This window comes from Pantherophis guttatus, chromosome 1 (genome assembly GCF_059756535.1).
Source record: "Pantherophis guttatus breed Tessera chromosome 1, ASM5975653v1, whole genome shotgun sequence".
In the NCBI taxonomy this organism is placed as follows: Eukaryota; Metazoa; Chordata; class Lepidosauria; order Squamata; family Colubridae; genus Pantherophis; species Pantherophis guttatus.
Window position 1 is genome coordinate 362,030 of NC_142063.1, and position 17,691 is coordinate 379,720.

Genomic DNA, 17,691 nt, shown 5'->3' on the forward strand with positions numbered 1-17,691 from the left:
TAAGTGTAATTGAATGGAAGGCGATGTACGCTTAGAAACAAAAGATGGGCCCAATGTGATGCAGGCGTACTTGGGGGGGGGAGGGTGGGGGGGCAGTTTTTAAGAAGACCCCCGAGGGTTGTTTGGTGAAAGAACCGGAGCAGCAGAAATCGGCCCTTCGGCTTCAGCGGTGCTGCTGGCATCCTGCCAGGCTTGACCAGGAAACGCACAGCGCTCTGAGGCGGAAGAAACCACCGAGGCCCCCGAGAACGGCCAAGACCCGAAGCCAGCCGGCCTGCCAAGGTGCAAGAGGAGGTTTCCCAGTGGGGGGGGAGGGAGGGAGGGAGGGAGGTTGGGCCCGGAGAGCAGCTGAGGGCACTGCCAGGCACCCACCCCAGCCGGCCACAGGGAGAAATTCAAACAATGCAGGTCCAGATCTTGTTTTCCTCGTCGCTTTCCTAAAAAGGCCACCTGCCTTTTCCCAGGCTGAGGAGTAGCTTCTCAGGGAAAGCGGAGGCTCCGCGGAGAAATGCCACAGGCTGCCCTGGTCCCGAGTCAAGGGGCAGCGCCAGCCACGCTTGGATCCAGCCCAGCACCCGGCAGAGGTTGCGGGAAGGGTTAGTACCGCTTTAGGAGGCCTCGGAATAGACGGCCCCATGTCTTGGTCGGCACCATGCCAAAAAAGGAGACCTCGAGGCCCTAGGAAGAGTTCAGAGAAGAGCAGCGAAGAGGCTTAGGGAGCCGGAGGCTGAAAGGTGTGAAGAACGGTTGCAGGATTGGGCAGGCCTGGTTTAATGAAAAGAAGGCCCAGGGGTCACATGATAGCAGCCTTCCAATATCTCAGGGGCTGCCCCAAAGAAGAGGGGGTCAACCTCTGCCCCAAAGCATTTCAGGGCAGGGCAAGAAGCAGCGGATGGAAACTGACCAAGGAGAGAAGCAACCTAGAACTAAGGAGGGATTTCCTAATGCGGAGAACGATTCATCAGATGGAGGGGCTGCCCTCCAGAAATTGTGGGTGATCCAAGATTTTTGAGGCTTCCCTGCTTGAGCAGGGGGCTGGACTAGAAGACCTCCAAGGTCTCTTCCAACTCTCTTACTGTGTTTGAAGACACACACACACACATCCCCGGGCCCTTCCAGGGAGCGCTTGGAAGTGGCCTCCTGGGTGGGGGAACAAACTTCCCCTGGAGAAGCCCACGGAACAGGGACTGGTGGTGGTGGTGGTGGTGGTGGGCTCCCAAGAAGGAAGCACAGCCTGACTCCCCTGGGGTGCTCTAAGTGGGGAGGCGGTTACACTTGTTACTGTTTTATTGGGGTGCAAGTAACTTGGAGACATTAAGACCTGGAATCAGTTAGGATGGGGGAATCAAGCATGATAATAACTTTGTCATTGTACATGTATACACAGTATACCCATGCAACGAAATTCACTTAACACCCAAAGACCAGGTCCAACACACGTAACAATCCCCAAACACCCCCCCACCCACCCACCACAATTCCCCACCCCTAAACCACCCAAACATCCACACAACAGACCAAGTAATGCTGTCCAACAGCTCACTGATGGAGGCCCTTTAGTTCCTGGTTGAGTGGAATTATAGCTCCGGGATAAAAACTATTCAGAAGACGTGTGGTCCGAGTTTTAATTGTTCTGTATCTTCTTCCAGAAGGCAACGGTCCAAAAAGATTATAAGCAGGATGGGAAGAGCGTCTGAGAATGTTATGCAACTTTTTGAAACAGCAACATTCGAAGATGTCGTCCCAGGGCTGGTTGCTGGAGTCCGATGATATTCTGGGCAGTTTTAATGATTCTCTGTAGAGCCTTCTTTGTCCGCTACAGAGCTGATCCCATACCATGCAAGAATGCCGTATGTCAGGACACTCAATGGTGCTGCGATAGTAGGACAGGAGGAGATGCTGAGATAGATTTATCTTCCTGAATCAAGGCTTGTTTAGGACTGCGCTGTGCCTTCTATTCAATTTATAGGTTCCCCCATCACACCAAAAAGGCAACTCTAGGTGGCTTGCAGAAGATAAAAAGATAAATACGAAGCCATTAAAATTAAGGGGATTTGCTATGCGGCTCCTCCTGAAGTTTTCCTTGCAGGAGGCTCAGCTGCCTCTTCACCCCGAGAGGCAAGTAGGGCCCACTCCCACAAAAATCATTTCCTGAAGCAATTTCTCACAGGACCCCCTGTTTCTGAGCCCCCCCACTCCCAAGAGTGGAGGTTAAGGAAAGGAGTGTGGCCGGTCCTTTTAATCTGCTCTTGAATCTGAACAGTGGGGGGTTCACTCTTTTCTAGAATTGCCCTTTTTCTGAGGACAGCAAATGTTAACAACTTCAGAAAATTTGCCCCAAGAAGTCTAAATAAAGGCAAAAAGTCAGCAAAACGGTTCAGAAACGAAGGAGTAGATTGTCAATCCAAGGCGGATTCACTTCCCCAAAGCCTTAGAAAGGTGCAATTCTGCAAAACAGGAATAAGTATTCACTGTTGTACATGAACCCACAAAAAGCCCCTCTTGCTCAAGGGAAGAGACCCCCTAACCAAGCCAGGAAAGACTCAGCAAGAGCCAGGATGAGGGGGCAGACACTGGGAGGCGGATAGCCCCCCACCCCCCACCCCTAGTCAGGAGACCGACATGGCGAAAACGCCTGAAATGAAGGCAAATGGACCTGGTCCCAAGATAATGCGGCAGGATCCGCTCTGGGTGGGCCACCTGGACCAGAGTTTGGTCTTCCGAACTCTCAGACTCATGCTGGAGCCCAAAGGCTCTGAAGCTCAGAAGAATAAATCTGGTCCCGGTGATGCATCCAGAGTGGTTCCTGCAATACTTAATCTTTAATCACTGAACATGACTGCCTCCAGCCACGGTTCGAGCTGTGAAAATACTAATCTTCTGATCAAGGAAATCCAGAATAGCCGAGTGTTCCCGGAAGTTTGGCATTCAGCCATCCACAGATAGGCAGAGAGCCAAGAACAGATCTCGAAGGGTTTGGTTGACACCCAGATCAGCAGGAAACCCCTGGGGAAGAAGCCGGACCCCCGTGAAAGGGCTCCAGGGGAGGCCACCTGCCCCCAAAGCAAGGCTGGCAGGGCGGGCTGCTACTATCAATGCTGTTTGCCCTCCTTGCCCCTCATCCCCCGATGAGGTCACCTCGCCAGGTGAGTCTGGCTCTGCGGTTACCAAAACGCCACAGGAGTTTTTTCTTCTTCCCTTGGGATCTCTAACAGAATAACAGAGTTGGAAGGGACCTTGAGGTCATCTAGTCCAATCCCCTGCTCGAGCAGAAGAGAATCCATCCCATTCAGACAAGTGCCAGTCCAGTCTCATCTTCAAACCCTCCAGGGATGGAGCAGCCACAACTTCTGAAGGTAATCGCTGGCTAATTGTTCTCAAGACAGGAAGTTTCTCCTTAATTCTAGGTCGTTTCTCTCCTTGTTCTAGGTTGGTTCTCCCCTCTGCACAGCCCACCCAGAGAGTCAAGCTTCCCCCCACATTAAGATGGGGAGAGGAGGGTAGCTTTCCCTCCTCAATTGCTGCTTAGCAGAGTTGCATGGTTTGGTTTGGTTTAGTTTAGTTTAGTCTGATTTGTATACCGCCCTCCTCCCGAAGGACTCAGGGCAGTGAACAGCCACAAGATAAAAACACATGAATACAAAATTTAAAAACAGAATAAAACCGAATTAAACAATTTGGCCGAAGACAGATTTAAAAACACCCCAATAAATTAAAAACAAATTAAAATTTGCATTTTAAAAGGGAAAAATTAGGCCAGGCCAGCATGGAATCTTAGAGGTCATCTAGTCTAGCCCACCTCTGGGGAAGGAGGCCATGTCATGTGGCAGCCTGTTCCCCTGGCTGCCAGCTGCCACTTTATTACTTCCCCTTTCTTCTACCTTTCACCTCCTGGTTCTGGCCCTGCCTTCTGGAGTGACAAAGACTGAACCTTTCCAGCTATTGGCAGTCTGATCCTTTCCCCCCACCCCTCACTTCCATCCCCTTCAGCCTTCCACATGGGGCCTGGTCCCACTTCCTTCCAGTCCCGTTTCGGGCCGGACTGTCGTGGCCAGAACGACTCCAGCTTCTCTTTTGTCTTTGCCTTCCTGCTCCCCCAACCCCCGTTACCCCTCTCCTTTCACAGAATCTCCCACCCTTCCTGGATTCCCAGCGGCTGCATCAGTCTGGCTTCCCTTCCTGGTTGAGGTTGGGTTCCCACGCAGGTGAGTTTTGGTGTCAGAGCAAAGGCAAAGACTAAATCCAGAGGAGGGGGGCTTTTGTCAGTATTCCCGGGGCCAAGACCCCCTTCCTGACCTCTCAGGGTGACCGGCCAGAGAATGGAAGAGCCTGCCTGCCTGTCAAGGGAGCCTGTTAGCTGACCCATTGCTGAGGTCATGAGGAACCTCCAGCCGGCAGGGGTTGGACTAGGCGGCCTCCCTTGACCCTTCCAACCCTAGGATGCTAGGATTCTTGCTGGACCCAACCTAGCAACCCTTTTATCCAAAGTCCAGGACGGAGGGAACAGCCACGTCCTTTCCGAACTTTACTTTTCATGGTCACAGGGCACCACTCCCCAAATTTGTGCCTGCTTACCCAATCAATAGTCACCTGTGGTTTGTGGGTACCCCCACTCAGCGCTGGCCAAGTCTTCTGGACCAGGTAAAGTTCCAGCAGCTACTTCCGTCCACCGGTACTTCTCTCCCTCAAATATTTTGGGAACCCCCAACCTGCCAGCTGTAAAGAATCTTCTCCCGCTTTGGAGGCCCTCTGGGTCTTTCCTGGCTCTGACGCTCAGCCCGTCCAGAGCCACCTCCCAGCACCTGCCTGGGGGCAAAGATGACACAAAACGCAGGTGACATGAGCCACCTTCAAGGGTTGTATCACAAGTGAGAAAATGGCCACCCCTGGACGGGCCTGAAGGACTGCGGGGGAGGCGGAGGTGGGGCCGGGCAGAGGCCGGGTCTGCGGGGCTCCTGGCGGTCCCTCCTGAGAGCCCCTCGGGATGCGAAAGGCTGGTCGGGCGGCTGCTGCCCCCTCAGGGCTGACTCAGGGCCGGGAGGGAGGCGCAGAACCTCCGGAGCCAAAGCCCTCCGGCGCCGTCCAAGCGAGGGCCGCCCCGCCCGTTCCGAGGCCCCGCGGGAGAGCAGAGCGCAGGGCAGGCCGGGGGGCTTCAGCGGCCCCCAAGAAGGGGCGGCCCCGGCTCCCCCTCGGGCTGCCTGTCCCGCGCGGAGGGCCGGCGAGGGGGCGGCTTCCTGCCCGCGGGACCCCAGCCTGGCCGGCTCCCCCGGCGCCCCCTCCGCCGCCCCTGGGCCCCGGGGCCCGGGTGGGGTCGACGCCTCCGGGGCGGAGCCAGCCGAGGGAACCTGCGAGCCCCTCCCCGGCCTCGGCCCCGCCCCCTCTTGCCAGGTGGGAGCAGCTGCGGCGCCGGAGGGAGCGAGCGCGGCGCCTCCAGGTAAGGCGGCCACTCCAGCCCCCCTCAGCCCTCGGCGGTCCGGGCGCGGTTTTGGCCGGGGAGGCGGCGGGCGCGGCCAGGCAAGCAGCCGCGGAAGCCCCCGCGGGCCGACCGGCTCTACCGGCCGATTGGGCGACCCGGGGCAGGTTGCGGGGCGCCGACTCCCCCGGCGGGACGGACCCGGCTCAATCCCCCCGTTGGTGGCTGGAGGGGAGGGGGCTTTTGCTAGCCAAGCCGCGCTTCCCTTGGGGGGGGGAGGGAGGGGGCTGGCCGCGATGCCCTCAAAGGCGGGGAGGGATGGCGGAGTTGTGGCTTGTGAGCGCCAAGGGTTGGTGGGCTGGTTGGTTGTATCCAGGCTTCATTATTTTTACAAATAAGTCAAGGGGGCCAACCCTCCGACGCTCTTTCGTGCTCCTATTTTCCCGCAACAACAACCCTGTGAGGTGGGAGGGTCTGAGCGTATGGACTGAAAAACTGGTCCCCTCTAATGAAGGAGACTGACTTTATTGGAACGGGCGCTTGCACCCCCCTCCCCCAGGATTGTTTAACTCCAGCCCCCCCCCCACTTTGGCCATGCTGCTTGATGGGCTTTGAGATCCAATGTCTGGGAGGGTCCGGCTCCCCCCAGATGGGAAGGAAGACAGGTCGCCAGCCAGGCAGGACCACCCCCTGTCCCCACCCCCACCGCTGGGGCCAGGCAGGAACCTCCAGGGCCACCGGCTGCCTGCTAAGACCTGGCATCAGGAGCAGATAATCCTGTTGGTCCCTTTCTCTGTATATTGGCAGGAAGAGGGCATTCAGCCTGGCCTCACCCCCCCCTTCGAACCTCCGAAAAAGTGAGTTTGCCTTGTTTTAAGTCCCCGAGGAATGACAAAAAGCTCAAATTACTTTTGTTTTGTTCTTTAAGAACATAGAACAACTGATGGTTTTGTTCCAGAGGAAAAGGTTATCGTGCCTGTGGTTGGTCGCGACCGTTTGTTTTACTAAGAAAAACTAGATTTGGAGGTTTGCAACACTTCCTCTGGCAATCAGGTTTCGGCTGCTTTGCATCATTGCACGTTTATTCCGCTGAGAAGAGTGAAGGGGGCGGGGGGGCTGCCCCACTATCAGTTTCTGAGACTCCACTTTGCGAGGCAGGGCCCCCTCCTCTCTGCTGCCATCAGGAAGGTCCCTTCCCCAGAGTCCCTGCAGCCATCAGCGCTTGCCCAGGTGGCATTGCCCGCTTCTGGGAGCAGAAAGGGGGGGAGCCTGGCAAAATGGCCAAGGAGAACTCCCCGATGCCTGTTCCCTCTCTCAGCTGCTGACCAATTTCCCCTTCTGCTACTTTCTTCAAATACAGAAGTGTTTTAAAAAGTAAATGTGCAATTTTCTTTAAATAGGAAGTGGCTTTACATTTGAATCTTTGCATTCAAATAGCTGATTTGAAAATAAAGGAAGGTCTGCAAACTAATTGACAAGACAGGTTATGTGTTTGGAGTTGCACTCTCCAACTCCCTTCAGTGCCATCACCTCTAAAATAAATAGCTCAAGGATGGGACAATGGCAGCCAGATTGGCAAGATGCCCGTGCCAGGGCCTCGGCCTTCACACCTGAAGGGGCTCAACGCTCCCCCAGACTCCAGATGCAGCCCCTCCCATTGATTCCAAGAAGGGAGGTGTGCTGCTGTGCTTTAGAACGGGTGGGGGTGGGGGTGTCCAACTCTGGCAACCTTAAGACTTATGGACTTCAGCTCCCAGAATTCCCCAGGCAGCTGAAGTCCACAAGTCATAACTTTGCCAAAGTTGGACACCCCTAAAGCAGAGCTTTAGAAATTGCTTCCTTTGGGGTGGGGGGAAGCAGTCCCAAAGGCCCCCTCCCCTCTGCAGAGAAGACCTGGGTTCCTCAGATGCCCCCCCCCCTCTGCAGAGTGATGTCTGCTCCTTTGAAGGAAGTGAGAAGCGGTTGCAAAGTGGTTTGGTTTGGAGAAGGGAGACAAGGACGGTCTTTGATCCTGGGAGGAAACACAAATCCCAGAGTGGGCCGTGCAGAACTGGTTTTCTTTTCTCCCTGCTGCCACAGGAAGGGGCCTGCTTTGGGTTGTAACTCCCCCCCCCCGGGGCCCGTTTCAGCAGGAAGCAGATCTTTGCCTTCCCAAGACATCCCCCACCCCCTCCTGGACCTGACTGCCTTGGGGCCACCGGCCTTCAGAGACTCCCAAAGGTCTTGGAGATCAGCTGCAAAGGGTCTGGGAGCTTTGGGGGAGGAGGCTAACCCTACCCCCCCTGCTCTTCCTTGGGCCACTCCCTGCGGCAGAGGCTGCCTGTTTCAGGGGCTGTTGCTTTTTACGGGGGGGGGGGGGAGGGCTGAGTGGCAGCTGGGGGCTTCTGCCCTTGGAGGGTGTGAAGGGGGGCGGAAAGCAGAGGAGAGCCAGGAAATCCCCAGGAGGAGGCTGGCTGGTGCACCATTCGGCCTTCAAGGTGCACAGAGAAGTTGCTACAACAGTGAGGAATGAGGCCCCTTCGGCCCATCAGAATGCTGGAGGGACAGGGGGCCTCCTGAGGCCATGGAGCCCATCCCATGCAAAGGCTCGGTGTCAGCACATCAGCCAAAGGGAGACATTTGTAGCCCTCCCTCTTATTTTTGAAAAATGTTCAGGTGGAATCTGCAACCTGGGTGGCTCTGTGTGTGTGTGCACAAAATCTCAAAGGGGGTAAAGAGGTCAACACCTTTCACACACCCCTCTTTCTCCTTCTCTTTCTCCCTCTCCTCTCCTCTCCCCCCTCCAATGCATTGATGGTTTGGCTTTAAAATGAGAACAAAACATCAGAAGAGAAGCTGGGTGGGACCCCTGGACCACGTAGCCCATCGGCCTCTCCTCCCCGTGGCCCACCTTCCACTGCCCACCGGTCTTCACGGCCATCCAAGCCAAGAGCCGCCCCACCTCCATGAGTCCCACCCTTGTTGGAGGCCCTCCCCCACGGGGGGGAGGGAAACGCCACAACGGAATTACGGCTCCCTTTGGCCTCTCTGGATCCTCCCCAGGACGCTGGGCAACTGACTCCTACTTATGACGGTCGCAGTGTCCTGGGGTCGCGTGATCTCCTTTTGCGACCTTCTGACAAGCAAAGTCCATGGGGAAGCCGGATTCACTTAACAACCGTGGCAAGAAAGGTTGTAAAATGGGCCGAAAACTCCCTTAAGATAGATTTGGGGCTGGGTTGTGGTCGGAAGCTGAGGATGCGTCTGCCTTGTGCCTGAGGGCCATGCGAGGGGACGTGCGCAGGGCTTCCCTTGCATCAGGCTGGAAACTCATCCGGTGGGGGGGGGGGCAGGGCCGGCAGGTGGAAAGTTTTCTGGGCTCTGCCTGAGGCTCCCTCGGCTGCGGCTGCGGCTGCCCGTCTGCCTACCTGGCCAGACCGGCTTGGAGGAGCCCTCTGCGCATGGCGCCGTTGCTCTGTGTGGTGACACACAGAGCAATCGCAGCATTTGTCCAGGGTGAGGCCAGGGCACCACGCCAGAGACGGAGAGCTCCTGAAGCCTCTCCTGGCACGGCTGCAGCCGGCCCTGAAAAGGTCAAATGCCCGCCCTGGGGGAGTGGGTGCGGGTGGAGAGATGTATGCACACACACACACACGCACACACACACACACACACACACACACACACACACACACACAGAGTGGGTTGCACCTGCTTTCCCACTCCCTGCCCTGCCCTCCTGTTGCTGCTGCTGGTCTCCCTCCCTGGGTTGCTCTGGGCCTCTTTGGCAGCGGGGCGGGGGGTTCCTTCTCTTCAGAGCCCCCCCAAGCCTCCTCCTTCCACTTCACTGCCCTGTCCTTCAGCTCCCCCCCCACATGTGATTTCAGGTCACTCATTCGGGGGTCTTGCAGGGATAAAGTCCTGGAGAATCCAAGCCCCCCCTGAAGACCCTCAAGGGGAGGGGGCCGCAGCCCTCTGCCCATGAGCTCTTCTCCTCCAGAGGTTTCCTCCAGCATTCAACTGAATCCTCCCCCCCCCGGATTGAAACCCAGGCAATGGGCCCTCCCCTCCAGAAGGAGAGAAAGAGGGCCGTGCCCTCATGGGCATCCAGAGACCTCGGCTTTCTCCTCGTCGTCCAACCTCACGGGAGGAAGGCCTGGAGGGCGTCCGAGAGATCATCTAGTCCCACCCCCACCCAGGCCCTGTCCCTCTGAATTCCTCTTGACTTCCCAGAAGGTAAACCCAGGCCTTGTGGCTTGGCAGAGCCAGCCTGCTGCCCTTCTGCCCAGGATCGGGGTCTTCCCCTCTGCTGGGGGTCCCTGTCACTGGTGGGTGGGGGCAGGCAGAAGCGGAGGGGCCGGGGTGAACCTCCCTGGTGGGCCTTCTTCCTTCGGCCCTTCCAGGCTTGTGTTTGTGTGTGTGTAGTCCTCAATTTATGACCACATTTGACCCCAAAATTCATGTTGCTAAGTGAAACATTTGTTAAGTGAGCTTTGCCCTTTTTACGATCTTTCTTGCCCCCGCCATTAAATGAATCGCTGCAGTTGTTAAGTTAGCAACATGGTTGTTAAGTGAATCTGGCTTTCCCAGGGACTTTGCTTGTCAGAAGGTCGCAAAAGGGGGTCACGTGACCCACACGGGCACTGCGACCAGCGTAAGGTGGGTTGGTTCCCAAGCGTCTCCATTTTGATTGTGTGACCATCGTGGAGGATGCTGCAATGGTCGTAAGCGTGAAAAATGGTCATAACTCACTTTTTTCAGTGCTGTTGCAACCTTGAACGGTCACTACGTGAACCATCGTAAATCGAGGAGTGCCTGTGCACACCCCCCCCCCAACGCGCACACTCTCGGCAGGCCTTCCTTCAGAGCAGGCCCCGGAGGGGAGGGGAGGGGAGGGGAAGGGGTCCGGCTGGCAGGGAGGGGCTGTTGTGACTCTGGCTCTCCTGCCAGGCGATGGAGCCCGAAACATGTCAGGAGGGGAAGGGGAGCCTGGGTGCAAACCCCCTTTCGCTCTTTGGCAGCAGCCCAACCTCATCCCATCCGCTAATTGGCAATAAAGGCTTCCAATTATCCGAGTTCTTGCAAAACGGCTCCTGCGTGGTGGCAAGGACACCTTTTGCCTCCAGGGTCTGGTCCAGGGGCGCCAGCGGCGTCTCATTGAGCCTCCCCTTGTGAAGGGGGTTAGTCTAGAAGACCTCGAAGGCCCCTTCCAGCTCTATCACGATTCCCATTAGCGGCCTCACCAATTTCTTTTGGCACCGAGGTGGGTCTGGGACGGTGCTGAAGCTGCAGTGTAACTTTTTTTTACAGACTCCTTTCGTTTTCTCAAAAAAAAAAAGAAAAAAGAGCCCAATGCTCCTTTACTATCATATGCAGGCAATCCTCAACTTACGTATGAAATTGGAAGCAGAATTTCCGTTGCTAAGCAAGCGGTTGTTAAGTGAATCATGGGGTCCTTAAATGAAGCCAGCTAGGAAGGTCACAAATCACGGGCACCCTCGGGGACGCTGCATTTATCGTAAGCGCAGGCTGGTGCCAAACACCCAAATTTTGATCATGTGATTGTCAGGGGAGGAGTGCTCTGATGGTCACAAATACGAGGACTTGTCGTAAGTCACGTTTTTCAAAGTTGTAATGTTGAACCGTTGCTAAAGAAATAGGTTGTAACCCGAGGGCTGTTTCTTTTGCTCTAAGCGCGAGACGAATCTGACATTTATTCCCCCAGGGGATTTGAGTGGTTTAAAATTAAATTAAAATGTATTACATTTCAGAAATTACATTTCAAAATTAAATTAAAAAAATTTTTTTTTAAAATTACTTCAATCGGAATAGAGCTGGAAGGGACCTTGGAGGTCTTCTAGTCCAACCCAAAGTATTACTTTTTAAGGACTGCATGCCAGCTGCTCTTCCCTTCTCCCCATCTGCTCCCCTCTCTCTCTGGGCCGCCTCTGTCTCCCCAAACGTTGCTCCCGTCCCCCACGCAGGTGAGAGCCCCAGCCGGGCCCCCCTCCTCCCCCATGCCCCCCCTTCCCACAGCCAATTCTGCCCTCTTTCCTTTCCAGGAAACCTCCGGGGAGCAAAAGGCAGAACTGCTGAGGGGAACCCCGGTTTGGGCTCAGGAGAGTCCCTGGAAGGAGGAGAAAGCAGCACCCGCTGGGGTGGCTCTCCCCCCCCCTCCTCTCTGGGGCTGCACCTGGTTCCCGTGGGGGGGGTGAGAGAGGCCCCTGGGCAGAGGAGAGGCGCTCCTGGGAGACGCCCCGGGTGTGGCTGGGTCTCTCTCTCTCTCTCTGCGCACAATAAATCCTGTGGGTGGAGAGAATCTGTCAGCTCCCCTAAGCTTCTGGGTTGTTTTCATCGAGACAATGATAATTTGGTGTCTTAGCAGCTTAAAGACATCTTAATTGCATATATGTGAACTTTTCCGGATGCTTTTACTCTTCCGACCGTGTCCTGCAGTCTCCGACTCACAGCCGGGTGATGCAACGCGCCTGGCAGTGGGTTCAACCTCCCTCCTCCCTGGCTTCTTTTCCAGGTCACGATGTCACGACGCTGGTGCTATAAAGTGGAAACCCTCGTCCTCAGCGTGGTCGGGTTTAGCTGCCTGCTCTTCCTCCTCCAGTCGCACAAGAGCAGCCCCCTCCTGGAAGTGGCAGAAACCCCGGTGTCTCCCACGGCCACCACCCCCAGAGCCCCAGAGCCTCTTCCCGAGTGCCGGCAGAACGCCTCCGTGGCTAACATCTCCGGCTTCACTGAGCTGCCCGACCACATCAAGGACTTCCTGCGTTACCGCCACTGCAGGGCCTTCCCGCTGCTGCTCGACCTGCCCGAGAAGTGCGGTGCCCCGGAGGCCTCCCACCAGGTCTTCCTGCTGCTGGCCATCAAGTCCTCCCCAGCCAACTACGAGCGCCGCGAGATCATCCGCAAGACCTGGGGGCAGGAGCGCACCTTTGCCGGCGTCCACATCCGGCGCATCTTCCTGTCTGGCGTGGCAGCCAACGCCCGGGAGGCGCGCAAGCTCAACCAGCTGCTGCTCCTGGAGCACGCGGAGCACGGCGACGTCCTGCAGTGGAGCTTTGTGGACAGCTTCTTCAACCTCACCCTCAAGCAGCTGCTCTTCCACGCCTGGCTGGAAAGCCACTGCCCGGGCGTCCGCTTCGTCTTCAATGGGGATGATGACGTCTTCGCCAACACTGACAACATGGTCCACTACCTGCTGGGGGTGCCCGGCGCTGGGGACCAGCACCTTTTCGTAGGCCAACTCATCACCAACGTGGGCCCCATCCGTGAGAAGTGGAGCAAGTACTACGTGCCGGAGCAGGTCACCTCCTCCAAGTCCTACCCACCCTACTGTGGGGGTGGGGGGCTGTTGATGTCCGGCTACACCTGCCACGCCATCTACCAGCAGGCGCTGGGCATCCAGCTGTTCCCCATCGACGACGTCTACCTGGGCATGTGCCTGGAGAAGGCAGGGCTGGCACCTGCCTCCCACATAGGCATGCGGACGGTGGGCGTGAGGGTGCCCTCCTCCAAGCTGGAGTCCTTTGACCCCTGCTACTATAAGGAGCTGCTCCTGGTACACCGGTTTTTGCCCTACGAGATGCTGGTGATGTGGGAAGCCATCCACCAGCCGGACTTGGTCTGCGGGAAGAAGGTGGAGATTTACCAGAGTTAGTGAGGTGTCATGAGGAAGGGGTGCTCTGCCTGCTGGGGGAGGGGGTTGCCCTGGTCTAGAAGGGCCCCAAACACTCTTGCTGCAGGGGCTGTCGCAAGGAGTTGTGACCAGGGGTTTGGCTTGGACAATCTGCCCCATGCACTCCCTTCCTCAGAAATGCAAGAGAGGCTTTGGGAGTGCTGGCATCAAGCTGGCATGAAACCCGGGGCTGCCGATGTCTTGGGAATTGGGCAACCCTGCCTCATTACTCGCTGGCCACAGGATCCATGGAGGGTGGCCGATTCCTGTTGCCCAAATCCATCCTGCAATGACAAAGTCCCCCCAGATCCCTTTCTGGACGGTGGATGAGCCTGGCCCTGGGGGGGGGGGTCATGGGTCAGTGTTCTCATGGGGGAGGGGGCATGACCACCTTCTGGGTTCCACCCCTTTTCTAGAAGACAAGCTGCAAATGGGGGTGAGCATCACAGCCTCCCAAGTCAGACTGATGTACACTGATTGTAGTGCCTAGTTTGTCCCTCTTCCTCAAGGGAATTATAGCTCCAGTCTTGTTTCCTCCTGAGGCAGGCTGAGGGGCCACCCAGGCCAACTCTGCTCAGGTGTAAGGCAAGCCCCCCCTCCCTTCGCAATTGGATAGCAGAGAGGCCAGCCCACAAGGCCCCTCTGGGTGGGTGGCCGGACCCCGCTGGGGGGCTTTGTCCCCACTTGCTGTCTCCAATCTCTCAGGTGCCAGAATGTGCCTCTGGTGCTCACCTTTCTGCCTGGGGGGCAGCTCAGGTGGCCCCCCTCCCCTTTGGAGAACAAGCAAAGGCTCTTCAGCTGCCAGGAAAGGCCAGGAGGAGCTGTGGGGAGGGGCTCAGTTCCTGACTTAGGTGGACCAGAGTTGTGGGAGGATGTTGGGGGGTCGCATCCTGGCCTAGGCTCAGCCCCCACCCGCAGCTGCAGGGCCACTGCCCCTTCCCCACAGAGCTTCTCCACCTGGTTCTAGCCTACCTCCCTGGGTCTCTTGCCTTCTGTGAGGTGTGGGGCAGTCCTTTCGGTCCCCCACCCCCTTTTGAGCCAGAAAGGCTGAACCTCAACCGCAGGGTCTTTGCCCATCCACCCACGGATGGAAAGGGCCTCTCCAGAGCCTTTGCGTTGTTGCCTTCGTGGCCGGTGGGGGGAGGTGCAGGCCATCTTGGGCAGGGGTCCCCCTGGGCGGGGTGGGGCGTGTCCCCCATCCCGGAGCAAGGCCGGGCCCCGGTGCTGCGTTGCTCGACCAACCTGGCTGGATTTCTCCCCCAGTGCAGGGAGCCTCTTGACCCTCAGGGAACCGCTTTTCCGGAGGGGTGACCCTCGAGTGGGGGGTGCCCTCCCCTCTTTTGCGGACTGATGAAAGAATAAAAATGCCTGGAGAGTTCTTAAAATCGTTTCTTATCGGCAAAGGGAAGTTGAAAGCAGCCGCCACTCCTTTGGTCTCTAGCCAGCTGCAAAGCCTTCGGACTGAGCTCAGGGTGCAGGTGAAGCGGCCAGGGGTCAAAAAACACTCTGTGCAAGACACCCCTGTGAAGTTGCTCAGCAGGCCTGTCTACTATCGGTGCTACCGACCTGGTCTTGCTCTGGAGATCATGGGGCCATCTGGGCGTTTCCCTGTTTGCACACTGTCTTCCACTCTCACTCCTTGCCCAGTTACTGGGGCCCTGAAGAAGTTGTGCAACTGAACCGGCTGCTTTCTGGTCGCCCTTTAAGGGCCCGGCTGAAGCGAAGGGCCGGAGCAACAGTGGCAGGTGGGCCCCGTTGGCCACGGCTCCCTGGACCCGCTCTGGAGCCTCCTTAAGCAAGCCAGATGTCAAGTGGCAGGTCGGCCCCCTGGAACCTTTTCTCTGCTTTCATTGCACCTTTTATGACTTCGTCCTTATGTACTGTTCCAGTAAAAGGTAGTTATTTATTTTACGATCTTCCTGGCTTTGGAGGTGAAATGGCACTGAAATGTAATAAACAGGCTGATGAAAGGAGAAGTTTCACCTTGGGTTGCCTCTCTGAACCTAGAGGATGGCAGCCTGCGTCCTGGAAAGGAGGTGGAGGTGCTCAGCTGTTACCCGCGGGCGGGCGGGCGGGCGAGGCGCAGCACCACACCCAGATCCCACTGTTGACACTCCAGGACTCCGTCTGAGGTGGACTTTAGTCCCCATTCACGGGAGGGCTGGGCATTGCGGAAGCCGACCTCTAAGAGCCTCTGGGAAGGTAAGCCTGGCAGGTACTTCGGGTTCCACCCTGAGAAGCGCTTCAGACCTCTGGACAATCTTATTTGGCACCCACTTTGATGACAACAAAAATAAAAATAAACATCCTCCCCTCCAAAAGGCTATAAATGCAACCGTAAATTTATTTATTTTATTTTATTTATTGTCATATTTATATGCCGCCCTTCTCCCGAGGGACTCAGGACGGCTCACAGAATAAAACAACCCAACAATAAATAGAATTAAAATGTTAAAATCTGATTTAAAAACCCCAAATCCCCCAAATTAAAATGCACGGCAGATCAGGGAATTTGCTGAAAGAGCCATGTCTTTAGGTTGGCGCGGAAGGTGCAGAGGTCGGGGGCCGTCCGGAGCCCAGTGGGTAAACCATTCCAGAGGGTCGGTGCGACCACAGAAAACGCCCTCATCCTGGGGGCCACCAGCCGACACTGTCTGGCCGATGGGACCCAGAGGAGGGCAGTCCTATGTGAGCGCACTGGGCGGTGGGAGGCCGGTAGGAGGTAGTCCTGCAAGTATCCCGGGCCCATGCCATGAAGGGCTTTATAGGTGAGCACCAGCACCTTGAAGCGGATCCAGAGGACCACCGGCAACCAGTGCAGCTCGCACAACAATGTTTTTATATGGGAGTAACGGGAAGCACCCGTAACTACCCGCGCGGCCGCATTCTGGACCAGTTGGAGCCTCCGGGTGCACCCCAAGGGCAGCCCCATGTAGAGGGCATTGCAGTAATCCAGCCGAGAAATAATGAGAGCATGAGTGACCGTACAGAGGGCATCCCTGTCTAGGAAAGGGCGCAACTGGCACACCAGGCGAACCTGTGCAAAAGCCCCCCTTGTCACGGCCGTCAGATGGTCCACCAAGGACAGCCGTGAATCAAGGAGGATGCCAAGATTGCGAGCCCTTTCAGAGGGAGTAAGCAACTCCCCTCCCATCAAAAGTGATGGGGTGACTAGATCAGGAGATGCCGAGCTACACAGCCACTCGGTCTTGGAGGGGTTGAGTCTGAGCCTGTTCCTACCCATCCAGATCCGCACCGCCTCTAGGCACTTAGACATCACGGAAAGGGCATTCCTGGGTTGATCCGGGGTGGAGATGTAAAGTTGGGTATCATCAGCATACCGATGATACCTCACCCCGAAACTATGAATGATCTCACCCAGTGGCTTAATGTAGATATAAAAGAGCAGGGGGGAGAGAACCGACCCCTGCAGCACCCCACAAGTGAGGGGCCTCGGGGAGGATCTCTGACCCCCCGCCCAGACAAACTGTGTACGGCCCGAGAGGTAGGAGGAAAACCACTGTAAAACAGTGCCCCCCACCCCTAACCCCCCGAGTTATCACAGTAAGATACCATGGTCGATGGTATCAAAAGCTGCTGAGAGGTTAAGTAGCACCAGGATAGAGGAATCACCCCCATCCCGGGCCCGCCAGAGATCATTCACCAGGGCGACCAATGCTGTTTCCGTGCTGTGTCCGCGCATGAAGCTTGATTGTTATGGGTCTAGATAATCAGTTTCCTCCAGGAATTGCGGGAGTTGGTACGCCACCACAGACTCAACAACCTTCGCTATAAAGCGAAGGTTGGAGACAGGACGAAAGTTGTTCAGGGAGGCCGGATCCAGGGCAGGCTTCTTGAGGAGGGGATGAACCACCACCTCCTTAAGTAGGGTGGGGAAGACCCCATTTCTCAATGAAGCGTTGATAATCGCCCGGATCCAGTCTCCAGTCACCTCTCTGGTTGCCGCAACAATCCAGGAGGGACAAGGGTCCAGTAAACATGTGGAGGCCCCAAGTCTACTAATAATCCTGTCCACTTCCTCCATAGAAACAGGATCAAAGTCAACCCAGATGTTACCTCCAAGATCTGCTCCCATCTCCTCGTCAGATCCTGCCCAGTCAGAGTCTAAACCCGTCCGGATCTGAGCAATTTTGTCTTGCAGAAATTGAGCAAAATTCTCAGCACTGCCTTGCAAGGGCTCCTCCCTCGCTCCCTGATGAAGAAGGGAGCGGGTCACTCGGAACAAGGCTGCTGGGTGATTTTCTGCAGAAGCAATGAGAGCAGCGAAATAATCACGTTTCGCCGCTTCCATCGCCACAAGATAAGACCTAATATGGGTTCTTAGCTGTGTTCAATCAGATTCGGAATGGGAAGACCTCCAACGGCCCTTTAGGCGTCTCTTCCGACGCTTCATTTCCCTAAGGTCCACGGAGAACCATGGAGCTGGCCGGGATCCCTGTCGGAAGGCAAGCCGCAAGGGGGAGATTCGATCCAGTGCCCTGGTGGCCGCCCGTTCCCAGGCATCCACCAGGGCCTCTGGCGAACCACGGGATAGGTCAGTGGGAAATATCCCAAGCTCCGTCAGGAACCTATCAGGCGCCTGGGGCAG

General features: G+C 56.5%; 1 protein-coding gene and 1 long non-coding RNA gene across 3 annotated transcripts; one reads left to right on the top strand and one right to left on the bottom strand.

Moving 5' to 3' along the window:
* Positions 1 to 1,525: 1,525 nt before the first annotated feature.
* Positions 1,526 to 5,073, bottom strand: LOC132709019 (uncharacterized). Its single transcript, XR_009620081.2, has 2 exons — positions 4,591 to 5,073; positions 1,526 to 2,005 (listed from the first exon to the last, which is right to left on the bottom strand). It is a non-coding gene; the product is annotated as an uncharacterized LOC132709019 (long non-coding RNA).
* Positions 4,030 to 15,413, top strand: B3GNT3 (UDP-GlcNAc:betaGal beta-1,3-N-acetylglucosaminyltransferase 3). Of its 2 annotated transcripts, none has more exons than XM_087892981.1 (2): positions 4,030 to 4,205; positions 11,925 to 15,413. In XM_087892981.1, exon 2 carries the CDS (start codon positions 11,931 to 11,933, stop codon positions 13,062 to 13,064), a length of 1,134 nt encoding a protein of 377 aa, XP_087749107.1. In that variant the 5' UTR covers positions 4,030 to 4,205; positions 11,925 to 11,930; the 3' UTR covers positions 13,065 to 15,413. The 2 variants fall into 2 exon arrangements, with proteins under 2 accessions (XP_087749107.1, XP_034281754.2); XM_034425863.2 differs by lacking the exon at positions 4,030 to 4,205 and adding an exon at positions 5,374 to 5,434.
* Positions 15,414 to 17,691: the final 2,278 nt, after the last annotated feature.

Bases quoted from the DNA above. Each gene is read 5' to 3' on its own strand.
- B3GNT3 (XM_087892981.1), top strand. From the start codon at position 11,931: ATGTCACGACGCTGGTGCTATAAAGTGGAAACCCTCGTCCTCAGCGTG.